Here is a 27124-nt window from a genome sequence, read left to right on the forward strand (position 1 = left end):
TGAGTGATCAATGGTTTATTCAGGAGAGGAAAGCCCAAGCTGAATGTCTCCCTCCCCCATGCCTCCCTCCCCCAATCCTCCCTTCCTCCCGTCCCCCACTCCCACCCCTGACACCTGGCCCTGGCCCCCGAGGCCTCCGTGGCCCTTGGGAGGGGTCAGTGAGAGGAGGGATGACCCTGCGTTGGTGCTCCTGGATTGGGCTCCTCTCCAGGAGGCCCCATGACAACATGCGATGTGGAGAGCAATCGGCCGAAGGGAGAAGGGAGACTCTGGTGGGGGCAGTGGATGAGGGTGCGGGCAGGGTGTAAGGCGCCCTTGAATATAAGCAACTCTGGCTACCAGCCCTGCCACACTTTCACCTGCCTACTCATTTCCCATTGCCAGGGAGAAACACAATTATGAAACTAATGAAATTCTGCAGGTAAACTACATTTCCTTCAGAGCGGCTGGGCCAGTAGCTATCTTCCTGGGTGGGGTATGTCACGCCAAGGGAATGGCTTATTGCAGAAGAAAGGGATATCCTGGTGGTGAGGGGAGCCTGTCCTCAGGGACCACAGACTCACGGTGGATGTGGGGAGACCCAACGCTGGGCAGGGTGATCCCAGGGCACTGGAACCTTTCCCTCTGTGGTGGCCAAGGGCTGAGGCCCTGCTGGGCTGGGCACTGGTTGGCAGGACCTGAGCAGGGCACACAGGGCCAGGGCCAGTCTTCTCTGGGCGGGGGGTGGGGGGGGGGGGATGCGGCAAGCTGCCAGGAAGAAGTGGCCTACGTGGATGGGAGGTGGGCAGCTGTCGTGGCCAGGTGCCTGCTGACTGCATTGTGGCGTAGGGATCCTCGGAGAGAAGTGGCCAACAGGCCTGAAGAGCAGGGCCGGGCAGGGAAGGCGGGTGAGTACTGCGTGGGCACCCACCACGGGTCCCAAGAATCCTCCCCAAGAGCAGGAGGGTGGTGGGTTAGGGGAGAAAAGCCCAGCTGTCTCCCACCTCCATCCGAGCACAGGAAAGATGGTGACCCTTAGTTACAGAGCAGGAGAGGCCTGAATGGAGCGTGGCTGACGAGGAAGAAGGGGGCGGCCAGGTGGCCCTGAGCGAGCGGGCTGGGGGCAGAGGGCGGGCAGGCCGGGGCCGGGGCCCTCCCCCCGCAGATGGGAAGCACAGCGAGAGCAGCAGCCGGTGGGGAGGGCGGGGGTGGCAGGACCTCGCTCCAGCCCATCTGGAACTCATGGGGCCTCGTTGGACCCGATCCCGTTGCCTTTGTTGACGTAGAAGGGCCGGTAGTGCGACTGTGTGGGAAAAGGAGAGTGGTTAGGAGGTCCTATGGCACGCATGCCCGCCAGCCAGACCCCACCCCCTCACCTCCACCAGGAAGCAGCAGTGGTCTGAACCCCAATAACCCTAGGGCCCTGTGGCCTAACCTGTAAGCTCCATCTACCCTGGGACTGAGGTGGGCGCCAGGGGTATCAGAGTCTCCGGGTTCACATCCTGATTAGAATTCTTTCCACCAGTTGGCTGGTGAGCTTGAACCTCAGCCTGGGCACTGTCCCCACACCCAGGAAGCCCCTCCCAGCACCATTGTAGCTCCCATTCATCCAGCGTTCTCTACTCTACAGACCTGGTGTGGGGCTTTCCACAGACGGACTCATTGAATTTTCACAACCACCCAATTAAGTGGGTTACTATAAGCAAACCCATTTTGTACATGAACAAACTGCGGCACAGAGAGGCTAAGCAACTCACCCAAGGTCCCTTAGCTAGTAAGCAGAGGCACTGGGATTCGAACCCCAGCAACCCTGGCTCCAGAACTCAACCCTCCCCTCCACCCATGGCAACATACCACTTTGAGTCTCAGGGGTTGGCCTCTGCTCCCTCTGCATCATTCTCCCTGACAGAAGGGGGTGTGGAGAGGGCAAACCACCCCCAAGCCCAACACAGAGGGGGGGCCTCCCCCCCTGCAAGCCCCTCCACCTCTGTCATCCTGGTCCCCTCATCAGGATTCAGGAAGCATCTCTAGGGACAGAGAGGGTGACAACTTTCCTGCCAGCCCTGTGTATTACATCCTGCAGCAATTTCATGAATTCAGCACTCCCCTCTCCTCCCAATCACTTCATCAGGGCCCTGAGCAACCATCCTCCAGACTGCAACAGAAGAGCACATTTTAGCTGCAGCTTGCCCCTGGGAGTGCCCTGGCCCCTAGAGGGTCTCCGGAAGTGGCTTTGCCCTTGAACTGGGTCAGAGCCTGCGCCCATCTCACACCCCACTGATCCCAGAAGACCCCAAGGGTGACCCCAGCCCCTGCCCTGGCCCTGCCTGCCTGGACACCTGTGTCTCTAGTAGCTCCTTGCCTGCGTCTGGTCCTCTGCAAAACTGGGGGTCTGTGGAACGTGGGGGCTGGGAGAACTTAGCTCTGGCCTTGGTTAAACCACTCATTAAACAATGGAAGAGACAGAGATCCAGGGCAGGGAGAGACATGGCCAAAGTTCCTCAGCTACTCAGCAGGAGAGCAGGGCCAGGATCCAGTCTCCTGATCCCCAGGTGCTAGCCTGGACCCCGGAAGAGTCAGTAAGGCAAAGTGGATAGACCCAGAAATGGCCAAAGCTTTTCTTAAAGGAAGGTTGGATGGCAACCTTTCTTCCTTGGAAGGAAGCAAATGGATGGCAGGTCAGTGAACGGTGCCGGCTTATTGAGAGCCAAGCAGTGGGTGGACATAGAGCCCCCCGGCATCTGGGCAGGGTGCTCCCAGCACATATATACCCATCTCCCGCCCCTGTTTCCTCCCAGGCTCAGGGTCACAGCACATGAAAGTTGGAAGACTTAGGAAATCATCCAGGCCATCTGCCCATGTTACAGATGGGAAAACTGAGGCACAGGGGAAGAATTACTCAAGTTGGTGAGAGGACTGGGGCCAGAGCCGAGGCATCCTGACTCCCAGGCCAGCCTCTGCCCACACTAGCACCTGCCCCCATCCTCCCCCCTGTGCTGGGTGCCACCTGGGTGCCAGGCATCTCAAGGTGGTGATGAGCTTTCTGTGCTGGGACTGGAGCTCTGGGATGGTGGGAAAGTAGGGGGTGGGTGGGGAAGGGCCGAGCCAGGAACAGAAACCTTCCTTTTTCTTCCCATATCTGCTTTTTGCAGCCCTGCTATTGCAGTGGCCCTGGGCCTGGTTCAAATTACACATGCCATCACTTAGTTCCATCGCCGGCAAATTAAAGATTCTCTTCCAATTAAACCAGCCCCAGTCACTCTTTGTAGCCGGAAGCAAATCACCTCTATGTTCTGACCTCCAAATACAAAGACAGCAGGGAGCCAGGGGCTCCTGGCCCTGTGCACACAGAGGCCACCTCCATCCAAGGCAGCTGACTGACCCCTTCAGCAGGGCCTGGTGCAGGCCTTGGGAGAGAGCATTCTGGGAAGTGGAGGCCCAGCCTCCACAGGGAAGGACAGGCCCTGATCACTAAGGTCTCAGGCAGGGCTCAGTACATCAGGTCTACAGATATTAGAGATCAATCCCAACTCAGCAATGCATTATGGAGTCCCAACGGGGGCTCTGACTCATCCAGGGTCTCACAGCTACTTGGTGGTTGGACTCCAAGACCATGCTCCTTCTTGTCCTGCTCTTTGATGCCCCTACTCAGCGATATTAGCTATCAAATCTTAAATATCTCTATTCCCAACTTCGCAGCCTCTGTTTCACCCACACTATCATCCCAATGGCCTCTATGCTGTCAGAACTGGAGACCCACCCCCAGGGAAGTGGAACTCATGTCTAGGATGCCAGTCCCCCATATTCAGCATTTGGCCACCATTCAACAAGCAGAACTGTTCACCAGCCAACAACCATTTGCAAATTTTAAAAACCGCCCGCTTTACCGATTAGAAAATCGAGGCCCAGAAAATCTGTGCTTACCCAGGCCCCCTGCCTATCAGCCATTGGTCTTTATTTACTACCCTTTGCTGGAAGCCGGTGTTCAGGCCACTGCCTCCTCTCTCCATCCCATGGCCAGGCGATATCACCATGCTCCCACAGGCCCTGGACAAGTTGCCCCTGGGATCCCCGTTCAGGGCCCAGTCTGGACATGCTAGTGCCCAGGCAGGTGCTCCTCACTCACCAGTAAAGTCTGCTTGCTGGATTTCCAGGTCTGGGGCTGGGCCTTGGGACTCTGGCTCCTGATGAGGGAAGGGTAGCCTGGGGAGACAAGGAGCTCCAGTCAGAGGGAGCACAGGCTGGTGGTCAGGGGCTCAGGGCTGGAGCACCACAGATGCCCTCTCTAAAGTGACCACCAAGCTCCATCCAGCCCATTACCAAGTGCAGCCAGGGGTGTTGCCATGGAAAATTCTGAGGAGGTGGGCCAGAGGGAGGAGGCACCAAGGCTGACAGAAGGAGGAGGAGCAGGCCATGTGGGCTGGGCCAGGCAGCAGGGGAGCATCACCCCAAATCCAGACCAGGATCACACCACTTGTGGAGATTGCCACCCCCCACTCCCAGCCCCAACCCTGCAGGCTCACCCCACAGACCCCTTCCCTTCCCTCCCCAAAGCCCAGGAAAGCCCCTTTATAAGCACAGTCTGCCCGATCTCCACCAGGAGGTGCTCATTCCAACTCCCCGACACCTCCCCTGCATGGACGAGTCTCCCCATCTCCTGGCCTGCCTCCGGCCAGGCACTGCACTGGACTCTACCTAGATCTTCCCTGTTCCTGTTGCCCTGGACTGCACAGCTAATAATCAGCGATCAGAACTGGAGCCCAGGTGTGCTGGACTCAAAACCCACCCTCTTGTCCCACCTCCCCAGTTCTATTCCCTTTCCTGCTTCCCAAGCAGGAGGCTGGGGCCCAAAGAGTGGCAGTAATGTGGCAGTGGTCCAGGTTTCAAACAGCAAGTCCATGGGGTGCTGTCTGGGTCTGGGGTCCTGGAGATGCTAGTCCAGGGCAGTGCTGTCTGAGCCCACCTGCCCATTCCTCTGCCTCAGCCCAGTGGGTTTGTAAGGGGCTCCGTCCACAGAACTGTGAAAAGCAGTTAGTGTCAGCCCTCAGCCTGCAGAGACCGACAAGGCTGCCTGGGAAGGAATAGACTGTGACCTGGACGTAAAGGAGCTCAAGAAATTAACAAGGTCTGTCTTGGCAGGGGCAGGCTGGAGTGCTGGAGTGCACTGGGCTGCTTGAAGGGCAATGAGCTGGTCAGGCCAAGAACCACCTGCAGCACTGCCGAGCTGCCAGCGAGGCTGGCCCTTCCCAGGGCTGACGCTTGGCAAGGGGGCAGAGCCAGAGCAGAGAACCTGGTTGTCTCCCTGCATCTGGGGGTGGGGGCAGCCTTGGAAGGAGGGGAGGAAGCGGAGGGTCCCTCAGGTCCTGAGCGGGAGGTTAAGACAAAGGGGGAATCCAGGTCACTTCTCAGTTCCCAGAAAGAAAACCCCAGGCCAGCCATGAGAGAGGTGGGGGTGGGGGTGGAGTGGGGTGTGGTCCAGGAGATCAGCCTGTACAGCAGGGATTATCCGGGGGCGGGTAGGCTAGAATGGCGGGGGGGGGGGGGGGGGCATGCATCCTCTGCCAGGGGCGTCTGGGGAGATGGGAGGGACCAGGACACCCTAGAAGTGGCAGAGAGCCCCGTAGGATGTCCCAGTTGCCCTGCTGTGGGAGAGGAAAGAGGGGTAATGCAAAACAGGCTGGTACCAGGATTATTTTTAAACAGCCCACTGCCGTCCAGTGGTTTGGAAAACTCTGTGGTGGCCTGTCCCAAGGTGGTGAACTGATAGGGGACTTTCCCAGTGCCTGCCGGGAGAGAGAGAGCCATTAACACTGGTCCTAGGAGGGGCCAGAGGGGGGGTCACAGGTCCTGTGGGGCACTGCTGCTCTCAAAGTGCTCGTTCAGCCCTCCCCAGCGCCTCCAGAGTAGATGCAGGTGGGAGCCACGGGGCAGCCCATGCCCAGGACCCCCATCTAGGCCAGTTCTGAGCGGATCTGCATGAAGGTGACAACAGGTGTCCTGGGGGTCCTGGTGTATTTGAGGAGGGGCTCTCCTAGAGCAAGGCCCCCAACCTGGAGAGACTGTGGACCACCAGGGAGATGCTGGAGAGCAGAAAAGCTCTGAATCACACCTAAGGGCGGCTGTCTTTCCTGCCTGGTGGCCTTTGATCCAAGCTTGACCAGAGAGCAGGGAGGGACCTGCCGGAAGCCAGACAGGCCAGAGCAAGTCCCAGCACAACCCTGACCTGGGAATCCTACAGGCTGGGACTCTCTAGTCATATCCCCTTGCGGGTAGATCCCAGAATCCCAGCCCCGGGTAGAGGCCAGGACCCAGCCCAGAAGGGGCAGCTGGATAAGCAACTGTCTGAGGCCGCTGCCTGGGGGTCCACCTGCGCCTTTCCCACTAGAGCCTACCCAGCCTGCTTATCCAAGCTCCCAGGCCAGATGTCTGCCAGCCAGGAGGCAGACAGACTTGCTCCTACCACCCCCAGAGCTTCCCTGTGGACCTTTCGGAAGAGATGTGAGGGCCGTGGGCCCACTGGGAGCTGGGGTCTGGCTCAGGCCGGCCTCTTGAAATGACCTCAACCCCAGGGGACAGGAGGCATCAACCACTCAGTCTTGTCAAAGAGCTCTGGGGGCAGAACCAGACTCGGGAGGGAGGCCTTCGAGATCACGTAGCCTGCCCGGCCCAGGGGGACACAGCAGGACTCTGGCTCCGTGGGAGGCTGACAGGTGCTTGGGCCACAGGGTTCTAGAGTCACCTGAGGCTGGGAGTCACTGGGTGACAAAGTTAAATAAACTTTCAGGAAGACTCAGAAATTAAGCCTGATGGAAGGCCCTGGGGATGTCAGGGCAGGGGGTACAGAGGGTGTGGTGCGTCTCCCTCACCCCCAACACTGAGGCCTATATCACAGTGCATCGCGAGGGACTCGCGTGTGGTGGCCCAGCCCTCCTGACAGCAGAGACCTGATGGAGGCGGGGCATGGTGAGCAGAGACCAAGGCAGGGCTTACGGAGCACCCAGAAGAGGAGGGCCCGATGGGGGTGAGCTCACCTTTCAGAGAGAAAGAGGAGCTGCCTTGCACCGCAGGCATGTCGTCAGAGCTCTGAATGGTGGAGGAGTATTCCCAGACCCGAGAGGTGTAGTTACCTGGTGGGGAAAGGAAGCGGTGTCAGCCATGGGCAGCCTGGCACGTTGCAGGAGGGGGGGGGGGTCGGTGAGCAGAGGCCATTTCTGCAAATCTCTCCAGCCAGGAGGCAGCTGAGTCCTCATCACACCTCTGACCAATCCTTCCTGCCATCAAGTTGTCCTTCTAGAGCATCAGCCTGTCCTTGCTCTCAGATTAAGGTACAAAGTCCTTAACACGACCTTCAGCTCTTTCCTGAGCTGACGCCCCCACCCCTCTCCACCGCCTCCACTTCTTGGCTTCCCCTCTTCCCCCTCCCGTCCGTCACTCAACACCCCAACCAGGCTGTGCCCTGAGCTCCTGATGCACACCAGGCTCTCTCTTGCCCCAGGCTTTTGGCATAGGCCAGGTCCTCTGTCTAGGAGAGCCCACCTACTCCCCGACACTTAGTAAATTCATGCGTCGGGTCTTCAGGCTTCAGCTTCCACGTCATCTCCCCCAAGTCTGCGTGTGTCTCAGCCCCATGCCCCGTATCACACTGTAATTACACGTTGAATGGTCCATCTCCCCCACTGACTCCGTGGGGGCAGGTGGTGTGCCCGTCTGACCCAGCCTCCCACCCAGTGCCCAGCACCTAGCCTGGCTCCTGGAAGGCTCTCACTGTCCAGCTGATGGATGAACGAATGAGTGAAGGAACAAATAAACACAAACACAATCTAAAAATTGGAGAAGGAGGCAGCTGCTACGAGCCCTGAAATTCTGTGTGCCAGGATGAACAGGCTGTGATGGTCCATTTGCAGATGGAGGTAAAGAGAACTGGGGACAGTGTGGCAGGGACAGCAGGAACACCCCGAGGGCATTCAAGAGCCCCCCCATGGAGGCCTGCCCACTCCAAACCCTCCCTCTCAGCAGCTCCGAGCATGGTGGCTCCGTTCAGTTTGAGCTCATGCCACAGAGGAGCCCCCCAGCCCTGGAGATCTCCTGCCGCTGCCTAGGGGGGAAGGGGTCAGAGGTCAGATGGGGGTGGGGGCTGGCTGCCTGCCTGCCCTGTCATGAACCCCCGCCCACTGGGATCTCTGACAGAGTCTGCACTAAGGCTCTCACTGAGCATGTCCATCCAAGGCTCCGAGGGGCCATTTTCTTTGTCCTTTTATCACCCATTCATCACCCCCTCTTCCTCCCGTTCAACAAATGTTTGTTGAGCCCATCCTTCTGGACCTTGAAGTGGCAGCAGGGAACAAGACAGACCCAGCATCTGCCTTCACAGAGCTCACAGCGTCTGGTGCCTGTGACAAACCCAATCCTGGACATGGAGGCCTGGGCAGTGCCCTGTCCACAGTGCCCCAATACCCAGATATCCGGATCTACCAACACCCCCACTTTCTTCCTTGCTTCTCCAGACCCCTGCTGCTGTGTCCCCAGGGACTCTGGTGGAGCTGGCCCGAGTCCCCTCCCCACTTGCATGTGGCACACACCCAGGAGCCCCCTGAATCTGGGTCAATCAAGGGCTGGGCCCTGCCCTTGGCATAGCAGTGCCCTCTGCACTTTGGGCAGAGGATGGGACCCTGCACTTGGCAGATCTCCCTGGGGAAGCACATCTCTACCCTCATTTCACTCCTTCCTGGTCTTAAGGACGTCACCCACTTACCTCCTCACCCATCCCAGGCCAACCCCACTCCACCTCCCAAAGTCCACCTCGTATGGGGAGTCCAGGCTCCCTGCCCCACACAGAGGCCCTGCCACCCTCCCGCTGAGCCGCCTCCTACCTTTGGTGCCATAGAGGTTGTTGAAGTTCTTCTCCTTGGAGAGGCGGCTGGGGGAGGCCGGCTGGTACGAGGTCCTGGCCCCACCTGTGAAGGGGATGAGGAGGGGGCTGTTATCCCAGAAAGGGGGGCCTGGCTCAGCCGGGGGCCTGTGGCTCTGACTTGAGGGGTGTCAAGCAGGACTCCTTGCCCCCCCAAAACAGCTCTGCCTGCCTGGTTCAGGACCTGGGTTCCACCACCAAGACAATGCCCTTAGGTCTAGGATAAGGCGACCATGTCATTTACCATTCAGATCGGAACAGTTTTAAGAGTGAGAGGGATGATGCTAGTAGTCAGGCTGAGGGTACCAGTGTAAACTTGGAGAGTCCTGAATGGACCAAGATGTATGGGCACTCTAATTAGAGGCTTTGAGGGTCACCAGAGTCCCCCTGAGCCAGGCCATGCGTGCTGAGACCCCAGAGGCTGGGTGAGAGGTGGGGTGCCCATGAGGAAGATGGGCCAGGACCACCATGGGGGCAGAGGTGCAGTGAGGGCTGCCAGCTGGAGAGGCTGATGAGCTGGTATCATGAATACCTCCCCACTTGAGTAAGCTTTCCCCAGGGAAGGGCCCTGAATGGCATGGGTTTCCCTCCCTCCCCTCTTTGGGCTCCACAACCATCTGGGGAGAAAGGCAGAAAGAAGGGACTTCACACCCTCACTTAACAGATGAGGATATCCCATGCGTGCGTCAGAGTGTGCATCGGCTCCTGCCCTCCTGCCTAGCCAGCCCCACTCCCGTTCTGGCGGAGAGCAGGCATGCTAAACCTTCACACCTTCGGTCCAGCCCTCTCGCCCCTTGCCCTCTGTCCATCACAGCCATGCCCTCTCTGCCGAGCCCTCAGCCCCTCTTTCAGGGAGCCTGGAAACTAACCTCTCCTCCAGAAGTCTCACTGCCCAGCCCCACTGCCCCAAAGCTCCCAGACTAGGGCCGCTGGCCCTGCTTCCTGATCTCTGTGCTGACTCTCCTTGGCCCCTCCCTTGTCTCTGTCTTGAGCCTGGGAGCCCCCAGAGGGCAGATTTCCTCCTCCCTCCTGTCCTAGGTGCAGGGGCAGATACAGGATGAACCTGTTTCTTCTGCCTACAAATGTCACAACCTGACTCATGGTCACAGAGCTGGAGGCTCTCCTAGCAGCTGAGTCCAACCCCCTCCTTCTCAGATGGGGATACTGAAGGGGCAGTGACCAGCTCAAGGCCATTGGGCCCTGGCTCGGGTCCATGCTCCTTCCTCAACCCCCCATTATTACTCAGCTCCCCTCTGTCTGCAACAGAGCAAGCCAGCCCCACAAGGCCAGTTGGGGTCTGATACCACCCTGGGTCTCGTCCTCAGAAGCTGGTGAGCCGAAGGTCTGGACCATGGCCCGGGATGCTGGGAGAGCTGATTAACACAGCTCGTCTTCCCAGAGAACTAGGCTCGAAGGACAGCGCCCCAGGGGAGGGAAGGAAGCAGAACTGGCCAGCCCAGACCTGGCTGGCCCCCACCAGGAATGTAGGGCAGGGTACCTGCGCCCAGCTGCCTCCCCGGAAATCCAGGTGTTGTTTTGACGTTGGGTGGGGCTGCTGAGGTTCCTCTCTGCTGAGCTCACCTCTCCAAATACCCCCTGGGGCCCCTCCCGCTGTGCGTGTGTGTCTGAGGGTGTGAGTCAATGCCCAGGGCCTCAAGGCTCCCCCTCCCGGCCCCTGGTGTCTTCCCCAAGTTTCCTGTCCCCCCCTTCCCTACATACCCTCTCTTCTCCTGACCCCCGACCCCTGCAACACACGCACTTGTATGCACCCCTCTGTCTACCGGGCACACCCACCCTTATATAACGGGCATCACTGTGGTTTGTTTGTTGCTGATGCCAAAGAATGCGACGGGCTACGGCAGGGTAAGGACAGGCCGGCGCTGGTCTCTTCCCTCACCCAGCTGGGCAGCCGCCTGTCAGGCTGGGCCTCACTGGGCCTGGCAGAGAGGGCTGAGGGGCCTGGCTGCCTGGGGGAGGGGGGACTGAGGAATTTACAAGAGCAGCCCTCGATCCCTGCCCCCACTGCCTTGAGAAACAGGATGGTTCTGGAGGAGCCAGTCCTCTTGCAGGACTACAGAAATCTAAGATGAAGCAAAACACAGCTCAGCCTGGCGGATGGAAGTGGATAAGACCATCAGGAGTCCCTCTGGAAGGAAAGAGAAGGAGGTGTGGGCTGGAGGTGGAGGTGGGAGTGGGGGGGAGGGTGGAACAGGGCAGAGAATCCAGTGGAGTAGGTGCCAAATGCAGAGCAAGAGGAGGTGCTGGTAACTGCACCAGTAAGCAGGTACAAGGGCCTCCCGGGTAGCTCAGTGGTAGAGATGCAAGAGAGACGGGTTAGATCCCTGACATGGGAAGATCCCCTGGAGAAGGAAATGGCAACCCACTCCAGTATTCTTGCCTGGGAAGTCCCATGGACAGAGAAGCCTGGCTGGCTACAGTGCATGGGGTCGCAAAAGAGTTGGACATGACTTGGCATTAAACAATAACAGGCAGGTACACGCCAGGACCTTCCCGGGCAAGTCCACAAGGGTCGCCCCCCTGGGGAACCTGGCTACGTCTCTCCTGGACCTGCTGCCAGCAGCAGGACCCGCTCCCTTCTCTTACCCTTGGGTGTCAGGTACATGGAGTATCTCTTCATGGCATCTGGAGCACTCCACTCGCTGGTGTAGCTGTTACTGTAGTTGTTCATATAGCGATGGTCACCACCTGGGAAGGAGAGACCTCGAGTCAGCAGAGGGGCAGGTGGGGAGGACAAGTTGGCCCACTGGGGGCATCACTGAGTCAGCCCGTAGCCCCTCTGTCCCAGGGAGAGGCGAGGTCCCCAACCTCAGAGACGGTGGCCCCCTGCTCTGCACCCCCTCTGGCCCCGAGCTCCTGGTGGGTGAGGAAAGGTCTGCAGTGGGCCATCCGGCCTCATTGGGCCTGGTTCCTATGAGGAGACGGTGAGCACAGCACTTTGCAATTAACGAGGTGCTATTGAGTTCCATTTCTTGCCTGATGTGTCCATCAACCCTTGGGATGGTATGAAGATACCTGGGTGACAGATAAGGAGATTGAGGCTCAGGAGGTGAGTGAAGACACTGCCCAGTGTCACATGGCCCATAAGGGCAGATTTGGGGTTCAAGCCCCCATGCCCACTTCCTGGCCTTGTCCCAGCCATTGCTGAGCACTGGCCTCCAGGGCCAGGGATCCAAGTGGCTGAGTGGAACCATGCAGAGAGGAGTGAGCTACTCAAGAGGGGCACCGAATGCCCCCGCCTGGCACCCACGAGCAGACCCCTGAACCCAAACAGAGCTGTGGCTCCACACTTGCCCTCCACCCCATTCCTCTCTCTTGCTACTTCTCCATCTCCTTCTCTCCTGGGAAAGAGGAGGAGTGGGGGACTTAGATCCTCACCCTTCGTCTCCACCATGTGGGCCAAGCAGGGGCCTGGCATGCAGTAGGCACGTCATGACAAACAAATATGCTCTTTGATGTTGGTCCAGCTCCCTCCCTGCCAAGCTCAGGAGGGAGATGCCCCAGTGTCTCTCAGCCCCCACCCCTTTGATGGTGAGAACTGAGCCCCTGGCCAGGTGGGCAGGTCACCATCAAGGAAGAGAGTATGGTCACTCCAACGTCTGACTCACCGGCACCCACCTCCCACCTCCTACAGCCAGACACTCTCCCAGAAGCACAGCAGTGACAAAACGCCAACTCGGAGGCCCAGGGCCCCAGGCACAGGTGTAGAGCCGCTGACATCAGCACAACCCATCCTGCTCCTGCCAGCTGTCTCCCCGCACACCTTGTACAGGGCGCAGGGCCACAGCTGCACAGAGGCCATGGCCAACACAGTCACGACCTAGAAATGGCACAGTGGGCGAGCGGTGGTGGGAGGTGGGGGGTCCCTGGGCCCGCGAGGCTCACAGGCCACCCCAACACAGTCAAGGCCATCCTCATGGGTCTGGCCCGACCTCAGCTGAGGAGCTACCCCACCAGTTTTGTGCCCCAGGGAGCCTGACCCTCACAGCCCCTACTCCTCTGCAGGCCACCACCAGCAGCAGCTTCTCTGATGAGAAGATGTGGGCGGAGCGTGTGAATAACAGAGCATGAAACCCAGCTGGACCCCTGCTTAGCCGTGTGCCCTTTGAAAATATCCTTTTCTGAGCCTCAGCCTTCTCATCTGTGAGATGCTGTACGTCCCACAGGGAGACTAAGATAATGCAAGGGAGGCGCTTACACAAAGCCAGCATCCAGGGAGCACCCGATCACAGAGGGCCATCCCTATCAGGGTCACCACCATTGTCATTAGGAGGATTTCAGGACCCAAGTGTCCCTTGAAGCCAAATGATTGTCTTGCAGCAGTGGCTTATCTGTCCTCAAGGGTGGCAATGTCCCTCACATCTCCAGGGGACACTATGTGATGTCAACATTCCCAAGATATACAGACACCACCCCCTGAGCCCCAGCCCCTCAGCACACCATACCCCCTTCTCATGCCCCAAAGAATCACATACTTGCTTTGGAAACCAAAGACAGGGTCACTTCCCCTGGGTGTTGCAGCTAGAAGTCATTAACTAGGCTGCATCCTCAAGGCCTGGGCCATGGGGCGGAGCTTGGGGAAAGTGTCCAGCTTTAGGCCCTAAAGGGATGGGCTGGGACTGGTGGAAAATCACTTAACAGGGCAGTTTCTCATGTTTGGAGGCTTTCTATGAAGATGATTCAGTTGCCTCTGCAGAGGACAGTCTGATTCAATAGAGAAGCTGACTTCAGGGGAGCTGGTGAGTCACTGAGACACGCTGTGCTCAACCATGCCCAGCCAGTCCACCAGGCCAAGTCCACCTCTGGGCTCAACACTGCTCAGCACGGCCATGATGACAGGCAAGTTCTCCCTCCAAGCATGCATGCAGTTCTAGGTCATGTCCCTTGGAGCCTACAAAGCCACCAGATTGGAGGCTGGCCCTTACAATTTGCAGCATCCACATGGCTCCTGGCTTAGGTCCCCTAGTCAGACCCAGAGCTGTAAAACCAATCCCTGAATTTGATGGACAATCCAGGGAGAAGACATTTGTCCCTAGTGGTGCATCTCCCTAGCCAGTGCCTGGGATGCTCCCTTGGAGGCCCCTTGTAATAGCTGCATAACTTGGGCAGCAACTTCGAGGGAGGAGGGTACCATCTCTGAGTACTTGTCCAAACACCCTTAGGTGAGATGGGAGGCTGGAAACAGTGAGAGGCTAGCTGGTGGGATGCCAGCCTGAGCCAGGCAGCAGGAACTGACCTAGGAGAAAACCTCCATGGCCTTGGGGCCCGCCCACGGGAGGGGACTTACCATTCTCCATGTGGTTCCTCTCAATGAAGTTGCGGCTCAGGTCTGCCTTGCACATCTTCTCAACGTGGCGCATGCACACGTTAAGCAGGTCATCCTTGCAGTTGCCCAGCGACTGCCCCAGGCCCTCCCCCTCCAGCAGAACGTGATAGGTGGGCAGGGGTGGGGGGAGGGAGTAATTGCTCATCAAAGCACCAAATTCCTACCAGGAAAGGAAAGAAGTCATTAATGTCCTGGGTCTTTAGGAGCCATGGGGACCCCACAGTCTAGCTGGAAGACTCAGCTGGGAGCCAGAGGAGGTGGGGTCTACATCCAGCTCGGCTATTTACTGGCCTCACTTTTCCTCACGGGGCACTCATTTCTTATTCTTCTGTAAAAATGAGAGGATTTGACTAAAATTCACTAGATGGGGACATCCCTGGCAGTCCAGTGGTTAAGACTCCATGCTTTCACTGCTGAGGGTGCGGGCTGAATCCCTGGTTGGGGAACTAAGATCCCCACAAGTCAAAAAATAAAATTAACTTTTCAAAAATTACTAAATAAAATCCAGTAGATGCTAATATCCCTGATGGCACTAGCGGTCAGATATGTGACTTTGTGGCTCCCATCTCTTAAACTGGATGCACGGTGCCTACCCATAGGGGTTTATTTGGGTTTGTGGGAGCAACACGAGCTGCAAAGTCTTTGGGAGTGAAAGCACCAAAGAAAGGCAAGGAATAACTAGCATTGTGGGCCGGTCACAGTGGTCTCTCCCCCTGCATGTGCCCACTCAGTCCTGCCTCTATGCTCTGGCACGTCTTACCTTCTTTCTCCCTCACTGGAGACTCTCTTCATCTTTTCAAATCCTAAGGGGCTTTCAAGACCCAGTTCAAGTTTCACTGCCTCCACAAAACTGTCTCCAGCCTGTCTGCCCTTCCCAGAGCTTCCACAGGCACTTATTTCCTGAACCATAGGCTTTATCACTTAATTACATGCTCTTCTATATTGTTCTCTAATTGTACGTGTCTTATCTTCCCAGCTGGATTGCAGTTCCTTGAGGGCAAAAACTACATCTTCTACCTTTCTATTCTCCACAGCACCTAAAACAGTACTGAGTGTATAGTGCCCAAAACACTAGCAGATGGAAGGATGGAGGAACAGATAGACAGACCAGATCAAAGATAACAAATATGAATGGTTACTTGCTACCCTCCCATACCCAAAGCAGGCATCACTAATCTATCACAGAGCTATTTCCTACTGAGCCTGAAGTACTATTAATGCGTATCAACTGAAGTTGGTACAAGGTCATCTTTGTGTGCCATCTTTAAAGTAGGTAGGATGGCTTGGATGGAAAATTAAATAGACAGATGGAACAGAGCTTAGAGGGATGGGTGGATGATGAATGGTGGTTACATGGATGGATGGACAGAGGGACACTGGATGAGGATTTGGGTAAGTGGATGGAAGGAGTGAGGGGTTGAATGACAGTGGAGTTGCTCATTACCTGCAGAAACAGCACCGAGTCGCTGATGCTGTGCAGCTGCTCCCTGGTCTGCTTGTCTTCCTGCAGCACCTTGGCCCTCTCTTCCAGAGCATCCACAATCACCTTCACCTGGTTCACTGCATCCTGCTCCCGCTGCTCCAGCGCAGCCCTCACTTCCTCCTTCTGCTTCTCCAGGTCCCGCACCAGGTCCCGGAAGCTCTGCTCCAGGATGGCCTTCTCATTGGTGGTGAAGCTCTGAGTCCAGAGTGAGGGGAGAGAGGAGGGGGTGCATCTTGATGTTCCCAGCATAGAGTCAGGGCATTTCTACTGCCCCGACCCTGCAAGCCTGTTTAACCAAGAATCTCATTCAAAGGCATCACTGAAGGATCCTATCTCTTGATAGAGATGGCCAGAATGTTTTTATAGCCCACTCTTCCTTATCCATCAGCAGCTCCTCCCACTCGATGGGTTGACACGAACCATCATTCCACGCTTGGGCAACTCTATGGGTCCAAAAGTTCCAGAGGAGTCAGGGTGTGTCCACTGAAACCTCAACCAGAACCAAGCATCATTCAGAAAGTGAATTGATGAGTTGTTTATGTAGCCAGGTTCAAGAGTCAATTACCTCATGTCATAGTTTACAAGTATTCAAACCAGGGCAGACATACATTTTGCCACACTGGCACAAATAAAGGGAAAATGGCATGCATTTGATGGCTGGGTAGTCGGTGTGCAGAATAGATAGACATTGGAAGACATTGGAAGACACACAGGATAAGCTGGTCCAGGGTCTTGAGATGATGGAAGATGAGCATTAGGTGATGGGCAACATCCCAGGTGGATGCCTGGCCCAGACTTAGAAGGCAAATTTGTGGAAATGCCAAAGAGGGTAAAAGAACCCAGAAGAAACAAGTGTAGGATGTAAATGTGGGCCTGAGACCTTGAGCAAGAGCCCAGGCTCAGGCCTGCCTCCTCCAGGCCGCACCAGTTGTGGGGAGAGCCCTGGGCGCTGCTCACCTTGATGCGGTCCTTCTCCTTCTGCCACTTCTCAGCTTCATCTTCTATCTCAATGATCTTGAGCTGCAGCTGCTCCTTTTGCAGTGACAACTCCGTCTGTAGGGAAGGAGCCGGGGTTGGAGGAGAAGTCGGGGGAGGAAGTGGAAAAGATCCAGAGAGGGAGGAGGGCCTACAAATCATCACTCTGCCCTTCATTCAACCAACACTCACTGGGCCCTTGACTATGCCAGGCACTGTGCCAGTCACCAAGGATCCAGCAACAAGTCAAGCACCATCTCATTGTAAACTCTGGGCTCTGGGGCTGGGCAACACAGCCATATCTTTATAAGGCGGACCCTCTACCAGGCCCTCCACCCAACGTGAGCAGGAAGGAAGCTCATTAGGGGGTTCCCACTCCTTTCAATGGACCTGGAGCCATCAGGGAGCAGCTTACAGGAGAAAGGGGACCCAGCCCAGCTCAGCCCAGCCCAGCCCAGGGAGCGTCCCATGGCAGTAAGAGGGTACAGCGTTTCTATGACATGACGTGAGGCTTGTGTTGCAAGCAGGAGTCTGGGTCGCCGCCAGCGGGGAGTCCGTCTGGGCAGGCACAGCTATAAACCTGTTTATGGGAAACAGAGCGTAGTTTGCAGTCTGGGCAAGATCGGGACTTTATTCAAGTCCCTGGGGAAGAAGAGAGGCCAGTGAGTGAGGCAATGAGGGTGGATAGGAGAAGGGAAAGAGAGGGTCTAGTTTCCCTGCTCAGGAAGAGAATATGGGCTGTCAGGGTCTGGGATGGGTTGAGAAAAGGATCTATCAGGAGTGAACTAGGACATGAGCTCTGATATGGAAAGTGTGGATAATAGCTTCCTTCCTTTGGAGAAATGCCCTTCTCTGAAAAGCAGCTACAACACAAACAAAAGGGGAAGCATAAACTACGTGTATGCTTAGTCACTCAGTTGTGTCTGACTCTTTGCGACCCCATGGACTGTAGCCCCCATGGACTGTAGCTCCCCTGTCCATGGGATTTCCCAGGCAAGTGGGTTGCCATTTCCTTCTCCAGGGGAATCTTCCTAGCCCAGGAATCAAACCCACATCTTCTGCTTTGCAGGCAGATTCTTTATCCATTGAGCCACTGGGGAAGCCCGCATGAAGCTACGGCCAATCCAGTCCAGCCAAGAGGCACCTCTTTTGTTCTGTGGGTTCCCCACGGGTGCTCCCAAAGCACCTTTCAGTTTGAAAGGCAGGTGGGTGATCTCCACCTGAAAGCAGGAAGACTGGGCATCCGAGAGAACCCCGGAGTGCTCAAGGTCTCCCCGCTACACTGGATTTTGAACAGAGTCCCAACCCTTTCCAGCCATCTCCTTGAGGAAACAAGAAGAATTAAGATGTGGACGCCACAAACCACCAGGAATGTGAGCTCTGCTGGCAAGGATTCCTGAGCAGCTGTGCTCACACATCACAATTCCTGGATGCTCCCCCAGCCCAGGGGGTGCTGGTGGGTCCCTGGTGCAGAGACCCAGGGAAATGGACTGATGGAGGAGAAAGCATCCTGGCTTTCGAGGAAAAGAGCACTGAGAAGCTGGTGGGGAAAGTGAGAAGGACTGGAGGGGGAGCCGAAAAGCTCCCAGACCCGAAGCCCGGGATTCCCACTCCGCCCCTCTGCCCACACCCCAGGGCTCTCTGGGCCGCAGGCTCTCAGTTCTTCTCGGGAAGCCAGTGCCCCACCAGCTACACATGAGAAATCCCACAACATGGAAAATGCCAGCAGCCAAGATGGAAAATGTTTGTGAAGAGGAGTAAAAGCAGATGAGGACAAGGGTTTGGCCCAATCTCTGGACAAAGGCTGGCAGAAGCCAGCTGTCCACAAACAGGGTGGAGGGAGGGTGGAGAGCAAAGACAGAAAGACCCCATGTGGGCAGCAGAGACTCTGCGGGAGGCGGGCGGAACCAAGAGCCCAAAACACAGAGGTGGGCAGAGCTGGTGGCCTGGAAGGTTCCTAAGAAGCCTGGGACTGGTAATGGGTCCAAGCTGTGAAGAAGAAGCCTAAAGGCTGGATAGTACTGGGCAACTTTCCCATTCCTGGATAACCCCCTCACCCCCTCACCTGCAGCAAGCGAGGCCTGAGACGGAGGGGACGCTGGAATCCACCTCCCCCTGCAGCTGAGATGTTGTCACCAACCCAGAGAGGAGCGGCTGGCACTGGGGTTCCTCACCTCGCACCCAGAACAAGGAAAGCAGAAAGCAAACGTGCATTCACTCCCACCCCCAGGCCTGGGGAAGCGGGCACAGGGCAACTCTTCCATGAAACAAGCCTGGGGGATCCAGGAGGGAGCCCACCCAGAGCCCAGGACTGGGAGTCCAAAGGTTTGAATCCAGTTACCACCACCTCCAGGCAGGCGGCCTTTGCAAGTTACTAAACTCCTCCATGCCCCAGTCACTCTGTCTTTCATGGAGGTAGTAAGAGGACCACCTCCCAGGCAGGTGTGGGATGAACTGGAACCAGGCAGGTGAGACTCTAGAGAAAACCACTGACCACTGGTCCCATCACCTTGCTGTGTCAGCACCTTCCATGGACCGGAGCTTGGAGGGGAGAGGACAGGGAGGCAGGCAGGCCCACAGGGCACAGGTAAGTGGGGGGAGCAGGTAGAGGTGAGCAGGTGGGTCTTGGTGGCGTTCAGCAGTTAGGATGGTGTGTGCCAGGGTCCAGGTGTGGTGTGTACACAGTCAGGATACGGAGTGAAGTGTACAAAAACAAGGGAGGTCAAGATGTCAGGCTGAGGATGTGAAGTGAAGTGAAAGTTCCTCTGCCATGTCCAACTCTTTGTGGCCCCATGGACTGTAGCCCACCAGGCTCCTCTGTCCATGGGATTCTCCAGGCAAGAATACTGGAGTGGATAGCCATGCCCTTCTTCAGGGGATTGTCTCGACCCAGGGATTGAACCCAGGTCTCCAGCATTGCAGGTGGATTCTTTACCATCTGAGCCATCAGGGAAGCCCTGAGGATGTAGAGACTAGATGGTGGATAACTGAAGGTTGGAGGATGTTGGGAAAAACAGAACAGAAGGAGGATAAATGGGGTGCAGACAGGCTACCCTCTGTGAGTGGCAGAAGGTTTTCCCAGAGGAGGGGAAGGTAAGGAGCCAGTGGAATGTACAGAGGTCCATGCATTGGGAATGTCTTACCCACAAGAGCACAGACTCACTGGCCAAGAGGGAGGAAGATGGCACTGAATCCCGAGGAGGGGGAGTCCAGGGGCTTTAGAACAGTGCAGAGCATCAGCCAAGGGCAGCAGGAGTCAGCCCCTAAGGTCCAGCCTGTGTAAGAGAGGCCGGGAAGAGGGAGGCTGGTGGGAGGGGATGTGCCGAGGAGAGCCAGAAATTCTGGCCAGTGACCTGGGAGGGGTGGAGGGAGAGGCTGTCAGCCGATCTGGAAACATGCAAGGGCAGGGTCAAAAGCGGAGCCTTGCTGTCTGCTGCCGTGGGTGGAAGCATCAGTCAGGGCGGGGGAGACTGGTCTCCTGGTTTCTTTGGGGCACTGGAGAAGTCAACACGGGCGGAGTGGGGGCCTCGCAAGCCCCAACTTGCCGAGCACAGTGGAATCTCGGAAGGGACCGTGGGCTGTGAATTCTGTGCTACTGGAAGGGTCTGCTCTCACGTCTGGGGTGAATGCTACCCTGTCAGGAGAGGAGAGCTTGGGCTGAGACCTCTGGGGATGTGAACAGCATCCGTTTAGTCCTTGGCAATTTTTCCCTGCTGGCCAGGCTGCACAAAAGACAGATGAGGCAGAAAACAATATAACATAGGAAGGCTCTGAAATACTGGGTTCTCCTGTCACCATAGAAGGAAGGACCCTAACTGCTTTGTTGAGCATCCACTGTGTGCTTACATTTCTCCTTTCATCTTAAAAGCCTTCTGGGGAGGTAAGCCATGTTGTCCCCATTTTACAGATACAGAAACCAAGGCCAAGGCAGATTGAGGAGCTTGCCTGAGTTCTCCCATGAGGAAGTGGGAGGACCGTGACACAGAGACAGAACTCAGCTCGGTTACATGGCCTCAACCCCTGGGCTAATCTCTGTATCATCTAGGACATCGTAGTGCCAGGCCTCCCCACCCCCTACCTCACAGATGGGCAATTCATGGATTCTACCTCTCTCCCTGTTCTCCCCACACCTCCCCATCGCCCCCTGAGGCCCTGTTTTCTCCTTCTTCTCCCTGGGCTTGCTAAGTTGTTTCAGTCGTGTCCAACTCTTTGCAACCCTATGGACTCTAGCCCACCAAGCTCCTCTGTCCATGGGATTCTCCAGGCAAGAATATTGGAGTGGGTTGCCATGTCCTCCTCCACGGGATCTTCCTGACCCAGGGATCGAACCTGTGTCTCTCAAGCCTCCTGCATTGGCAGGTGGGTTCTTTACCACTAGAATCACCTAGGAAGCCCTTCCCTCCTCCCTAAGAATCTGATTAAATCCCCTGATGTCTGATGGGGCCTCAGCTCCTGTCAGCTCCACCCCGTCTACACCTCCCTCCGACTTCCTTCTGCTCCCTGCTCACCCCCTCCGCTCTGCCCAGGCCTGCCCCTAAATGCCTTCTTTGTTCCCTTCTCCCACACTCCTCCTGTTGCCTCTCGCTCTGTGGCTGGGATGAGCCCTGCATAGGCCACCCAGCCTTGAAATCCTTCTGGCCTTGGGGGAGCAAAGAGGTGGCCAGCAGCTGGTGGTGCCTCGGCCAGGACAGACAGGGCCTGCAGGTGCAGACACACCTGAGCACTCACCTGGACAGGTGTGCCTGCGCTGCCCCAGGGAAGGGGAAATGGGGCCCAGGATCCTCCTCTGGTCTGAATTAACCACACGGGCCATTGGCTATGACATTTGCCAAATGAGCCTGTTAATTGCCAAATTTGTACTTTCAGACAAATGGTAATTATCTGGATAAGAATCTGAAATGCTGGATGGATTTCCCCATTCCCACCCAGATGTCAACCAGCCCGGTGTTCGTCTGCTTTGTTGGGACTCACCATTCCTCCTGCTTCCTTGGATGTCAGGATGCAGAAGGGGCAAGATGGGGGCTGAGGAAGAGCATCATCCAAGCTAACTCCAGACCAGCAGTGGGCCCTTGAGAGGTTACCCCACCCCCCGAGGCCTCCATTTCTTCCTGGTAAAATTGGACTAGGTTCCTGAGTTTCAGTCTGGCTACACATTAGAATCCCTGAGGGTGACTTAAAAATACAGATCTTGTGCCCTGAACCAGAACTTCCCAGGGAACCCCGAGGAGCCTCTGCCAACCCTATGAAAACAACATTTAAAATATTACATGGTTACATGGCCTTGGCCATGTAAAAGGGTGAGAAAGAACAGGCTGGGCTATGGCCACAGTGAGTTTGAATCCCAGCTTGGCCACCCCAAGCTCAGCTACCCCCAGTGCTGTAACACTGGTTAAGTCTCTTGGCATCTCAGATCCCATTTCTTCACCTATAAAATAGATGCAGATACTCCCATCCATGGGATTGTTGTCAGGAGTAACAGTGTAAATGCTCAGGCCAGCGCCTGGTACACTGATGTACTTCAAAAAGATGAGGCATCTCCTGCCCGCCTGCCTGGCACTCTCTTTCTCTGCTTCCTGTCTCTATAATTCTTTCATTTGGTCCTTCCCTCCTCAGCACCCACAGAGGTCAACCCACCTCCTTTCTCACTCACCCTGTTCCAGAGCAATTTTCCCCCCATATCTCCGAGAAGAGTGGTCCCAGACACCCCACACACACCCCACTCCAGGCCTTTAGCCTGGCTCCTCTTCCTGAACTTGGTCATGGTGGTCACCCAGAGAGCCCCAAAAGCCCAGACCAGCACATCTCCCAAAGCTCAAAGACTAGCAATTGCCCATGGCCAGGAGCCTGGCAGCTCAGACTTCATGAAAAAACTGAGCAATGAGACCAGAGGCAAAGCCACAGACCACTGTGGCAGAAAGAAACGGAGCCAAATGATGGCGTCAGGATGGCCAAGACGTCGAATCTGAGCTGCATTACTGACTTAGGACCTCGCCCTCCAGAGCAATGCTTGTCCTGAGCACTCCTCCCCGTGCCTGGCCAGGCTTGCCGACCTAGAGGCCAGAGGACCCACAAAAAGGCAGACTACCCCGCAGCAAGAGTCGTGGCCAGGAATCCTCCACTCTGACCCTATGCAGCAGAAGGTACTCAGGAGAGACAGAAGACAGGCCCTGAGACACAGAAAAGGATGGATTTGCACATTGCAAGGGCTTCCCAGTTGGCGCTAGTGGTAAAGAACCCATCTGCCAGTGCAACAGACGTAAGAGACATGGGCTTGATCCCTGGGTCGGGAAGATCCCCTGGAGCAGGGCATGGCAACCCACTCTAGTATTCTTGCCTGGGAAATCCCGTGGACAGTGGAGCCTGGGGGGCTACAGTCCATGGGATCACAAAAGAGTCAGACACGACTTAGCAACTAAACAACAACAGAAGTCTCATCAGTCTAAGCCAGAGGCAGAGGGGTGCAGCTCAGGACATCTGTGGACCCTCCTTGTGACATTCAGAGTGGAACTGGAAACCTTCTGATCTTGGGTCGGCAGAGGAAGGATTGTCATGTTGGCGGCATACCAAGTGGCCTTTCTCCAACACCACCTCTGCTCAGGTTCTGTAGAGCGGAGGCCCAAGAGCACTGCAGCCCAGGGTGTTGTCTACAGTCTCATGCAAGAAACCATGATAGATCAATGATGGCCTCATCGGGGCCTCACCAACCAGCCTGCAGAACAGGTTCTGGACAGGACTTCTGGCAAAAAAGTTGTGTGTAGGCTGATGTTTGGGTCTGCAGGGGCTGCCTCTGAAGAATGTCAGGGCTGACAGGCTCATTCACTTTGATCTGTCAACCTACCTAAAGCTGCTCTGTGCCAACACCCCCCTTGTCTGACATTCCAGCAGGGCTAGGCTTGGACAAAGATCTCCACTCCATCTCTGTCTCCACTCAGCTGCTCAGCACCACCCTTCCCTGCCTACCTATGCTGCAGCACGCACACACACACACACACACACAATCTGAAACTCCCACCATTAAAGTCACTCCAGTGGATCAGACAGTTCCCCCTGAGCCCCTGTAAGGCACACACCTCCTGAATCCCATCCGCCTTCCCCCAGTTGCTCTCAAATACTGGAAGAGGACTCAGGGGGCTTCTTCCTTAAGCACTGAACCTGGATGGGTCCCTTCCTTCCTCTGGGCCTGTGTCCCCATGCAAGGTGGAGAGGAGATGGCAAGATTGCTCATTTTCCATCCAGCCTAGCATTCTGTCCTCTGCAAGTTGATGTTTACTTACAGCTGCTGCTGTGTAACTAGGCGGATGCACCCCAGACTGGTTTGTGCGTCTGAGCTCTGCCTCTTGACCTACATCACGAGCCCTAGAGAATGAACTCCAGGTCCTAGGTGCTGCCAGAGAAAACTGCCCAAGACTGTCCTGTCCTCTGGGGCACTCAGGCTTTTCTTAAGTGGAGATACCCTGGTTGCAAATAAAATTTGGAACCAAGCCCTACACATATAACAGATAAATAAGAGTAGGTGCTGGAAAATCCCATGGACAGAGGATCCTGGCGGTCTACTTCCAAAAGATTGCAAAGATTCGGACATGACTGAGCATGAATCTGGCACAGCTGCTTGCAGTAGCAATAGGAACCTGGGGCCCCTGACTTCTTGGCATCAGTTTGCCCCCCTCCTCATCCCTGAAGTCTCAAAGACATTCCTAAGAATCTTCAGGCTCCAGGGGATCATTTGAAAACTTCCAGTCTAGTCCAATCCCTTAGTTTCATGTGAAGGGAAACCAAGCCTGAGAGAATACAAGGGACTTGACCACTGTCTTACAACTGGTTCAAGGAAAAACTAAGACTGGAGCTGAGGTCTCCTAAAACCCAGCCTGGGGCTCTGCAATTTCTTGGTTGTGGTGGCTGAGGATAATTAACCCTCATTCTGTTTTGATTCCCTAAGTGAGATCCTGGAGGGGATCCATGGCCCCTGCCCCATCTCCATCTCCCTGTCTGAAGCCTGAAGCCAGGCTGGGGTCAGGGAGTTAGGGAGACTAGGACCATCTTTTTTTTCCTGGGCCAAATGAGGCTTCTGAAAAGGCTCTTGGAGTCTTTTGTTATCTCTGACGCGTCTCTCCTACCCAGGAGTATGGATAGGACAGAGTAACCCACAGACTTCAGGTCAGGAAGGCTGGGCACAGAGAGGGGCCTGTGCTGCCCCATTCTGTGGGGTGCAGAAAGCAGAGTTCCCTGCCTTGACAATGAGCATGGCTGACCCCGGCTGGAGGCCGCCTCATGTCAGGGGGCTGTATTATTGTGAGGGGAGGAGTCCCAGCATCTGTGGAGCCACAGACGAGCCCTTATTCCAGCACACCCTCTCCAGGTGTAAGGTGTACCACATTCACAAGCCTCCACACGCCTCTGCTCCTCCACGCAGAAGCACAGGCAGAATCATGTACACAGAACACATGCAAACACACTTACATACCACATATACAGTCATATGCAAACATCCATATACAGATATAAACACCCACGTGCATATAAAACACACACACATGCACACACATATTTGTACGCCCCCCCCCCCCACTTCAACCTTCACTATGAGTGTCCACCTACAGTCAACGGCCACACACAAAGCACCGAGGGTCCAGCTGAGGGAAGGATAAAGGAGGCCACTGGGAGTGTCAAGACTGGCTGGGGGATCAGACAGAACAAGAAGGAGCCACTGTCCTACAGAGACCAACTCTGAAGTCAGGAAAAAAAGGGCCTTGACGTGGTCCCCGAATTCCCTCTGCCTCACCCATGACTTATCCCCACGAGCCAGTCCTACTCAGCTAGGAAGAATTCTCTCTCCCTTAAGTAGAAAGAGGTGGGTTTCCCAGTGGCTCAGATAGTAAAGAATCTGCCTGCAAGGCAGAAGACCCGGGTTTGACCCCTGGGTGGGGAAGATCCCCTGGAGAAGAAAATGGCAACTCCCTCCAGTATTCTTGCCTGGAGAATTCCATGGATAGAGGAGCCTGGTGGGCTACAGTCCATGGAGTCACAAAGAGTTGGACATGACTGAGTGACTTAGCACCTAAGTAGAAAGGACGAAAGAAGCACCCAGCCAGGCAGAGAGCCTAGGACTGAATGCTGATTTGCTGGCCTGACTTGAATTTATCCTATGACCTTGGCCAAGCCCCCCATCTTTGCTGAGCCCTTCTTTGCTCATTTAGGAGATGACCTGACTCCTGAGGCCTTAGAGGATTGGGGAACCATCTCTGACTCCCAGCCTGGGGATAGGAGGGAAAGGACTGTTTTCTAAGAGAACCAGGGACACCAGAGAGGTAAGGCCCAGACCCTGGGAGCGCCCAGTGGAGAAGATGAGGTGGGAGAGTACTGCGAGGGAGGAGGCGCCTGGAGGGGCCATGGGCAGGCGAGGGGCCAGCTCTTACCTCCTTCTCGGCCTTGGCCTCTTCCACGGTCACGGTGCTGTGGTTCTTGTGCTCCTGGAACATGCAGAGGTAGCAGATACAGGTCTGGTCCGTCTGGCAGAAGAGCTCCATGGTCTTGCCGTGCAGGGGGCACTTGCGGGCCTCGAAGTCCCGGATGGGCTCGAGCAGCTGGTGGTCGCGGAAGGCGGCGCCCTCCAGGTGGGGCTTGAGGTGCAGGTCGCAGAAGGAGGCCTGGCACACCAGGCAGGACTTGACGGCCTTCTGCTTGTTGCCGATGCACGAGTCGCACAGGACCTCCTCGGAGCCCGACTTGGAGCGCAGGAGTGTGCTGGAGTCGCCCCGCGGGTAGCTGTTCCGCCGGATGTCCCCGGGCTCCATGATGGACACCGAGGGCTTGCGGGGCTCCGAGAACATGGACCTGCGCGGCTCACCCTTCTCGGCAAAGGTGACGGGAGGCTTCTTGGCAGCCCCCAGCTGGAACCCGGCATAGGGTGACCTCCTGCCTTCCCCAGAGTCCATGCTGAAGTAGCTGGAGCCCTTGTCATCCACCGACTCGACAAACTGGATGATGGGCCGCCGCCACTCGCTGCCAGAGAACAGGGAGCCCTTGCCTTCGCCCGGCTTCAGGGCGCCACCTGTGCCCTTGCCCTCAGCCACCTCCCCGCCATGCCCATTGGCAGTCTTGGCCTCTTTGCCTTCAGCTTTGATGCCGTTCTCCAGGGTGCCTTTGGGGCTCAGGGAGCTGCGGGCATCCCTGACTTCTGGGCTGGCTCCGTTGCTCCTGGAGGCTTCTGCAGCTTCCATCGTGGGTCACCTGGCTGGTCTGTGTCGGGCGCGCTAGGGGTGCGGATGGATGACCTCTCGGGCGGCGGCGTCTCTGCAGGAGTGAGACAGGCAGCCACGGAGCCTGAGACACACCTACGGGCAGCAGAGAGGAGGGCCTGACGCAACGGGCGGGCGGGAGAGGCAGGCGGCTCCCAGAGCCTGCAGAGCGGCTAATTATACAAAGGGGCCACGCCCTG

At 56.4% G+C, this 27124-nt stretch overlaps 1 protein-coding gene across 2 annotated transcripts; it reads right to left on the reverse strand.

Moving 5' to 3' along the window:
- Positions 1–27084, reverse strand: TRIM29 (tripartite motif containing 29). Of its 2 annotated transcripts, XM_081544824.1 has the most exons (10): positions 26103–27084; positions 16672–16767; positions 15676–15909; positions 14193–14391; positions 11492–11593; positions 8850–8933; positions 7011–7106; positions 5664–5762; positions 4106–4182; positions 736–1282 (listed from the first exon to the last, which is right to left on the reverse strand). In XM_081544824.1, the coding sequence occupies exons 1-10, from the start codon at positions 26904–26906 to the stop codon at positions 1220–1222; spliced, it is 1854 nt and encodes a 617-aa protein (XP_081400950.1). In that variant the 5' UTR covers positions 26907–27084; the 3' UTR covers positions 736–1219. The 2 variants fall into 2 exon arrangements, with proteins under 2 accessions (XP_081400951.1, XP_081400950.1); XM_081544825.1 differs by lacking the exon at positions 5664–5762 and having other exon boundaries at positions 1–1282.
- Positions 27085–27124: the final 40 nt, after the last annotated feature.

This window comes from Giraffa tippelskirchi, chromosome 11, assembly GCF_054371585.1.
Source record: "Giraffa tippelskirchi isolate mGirTip1 chromosome 11, T2T-mGirTip1v1.2.pri, whole genome shotgun sequence".
Classification (NCBI taxonomy): Eukaryota; Metazoa; Chordata; class Mammalia; order Artiodactyla; family Giraffidae; genus Giraffa; species Giraffa tippelskirchi.

What these genes read in the sequence shown, in the direction of transcription:
- TRIM29 (XM_081544824.1), bottom strand. Translation starts at nt 26,906, where the DNA reads ATGGAAGCTGCAGAAGCCTCCAGGAGCAACGGAGCCAGCCCAGAAGTC. An exon ending in CTCCTCTTTCTCTCTGAAAG is followed by an intron (nt 5,763 to 7,010) that starts GTGAGCTCACCC and finishes CTCTCCCGGCAG; the next exon opens with GCACTGGGAAAGTCCCCTAT. An exon ending in CCAGCAAGCAGACTTTACTG is followed by an intron (nt 1,283 to 4,105) that starts GTGAGTGAGGAG and finishes TTTCCCACACAG; the next exon opens with TCGCACTACCGGCCCTTCTA.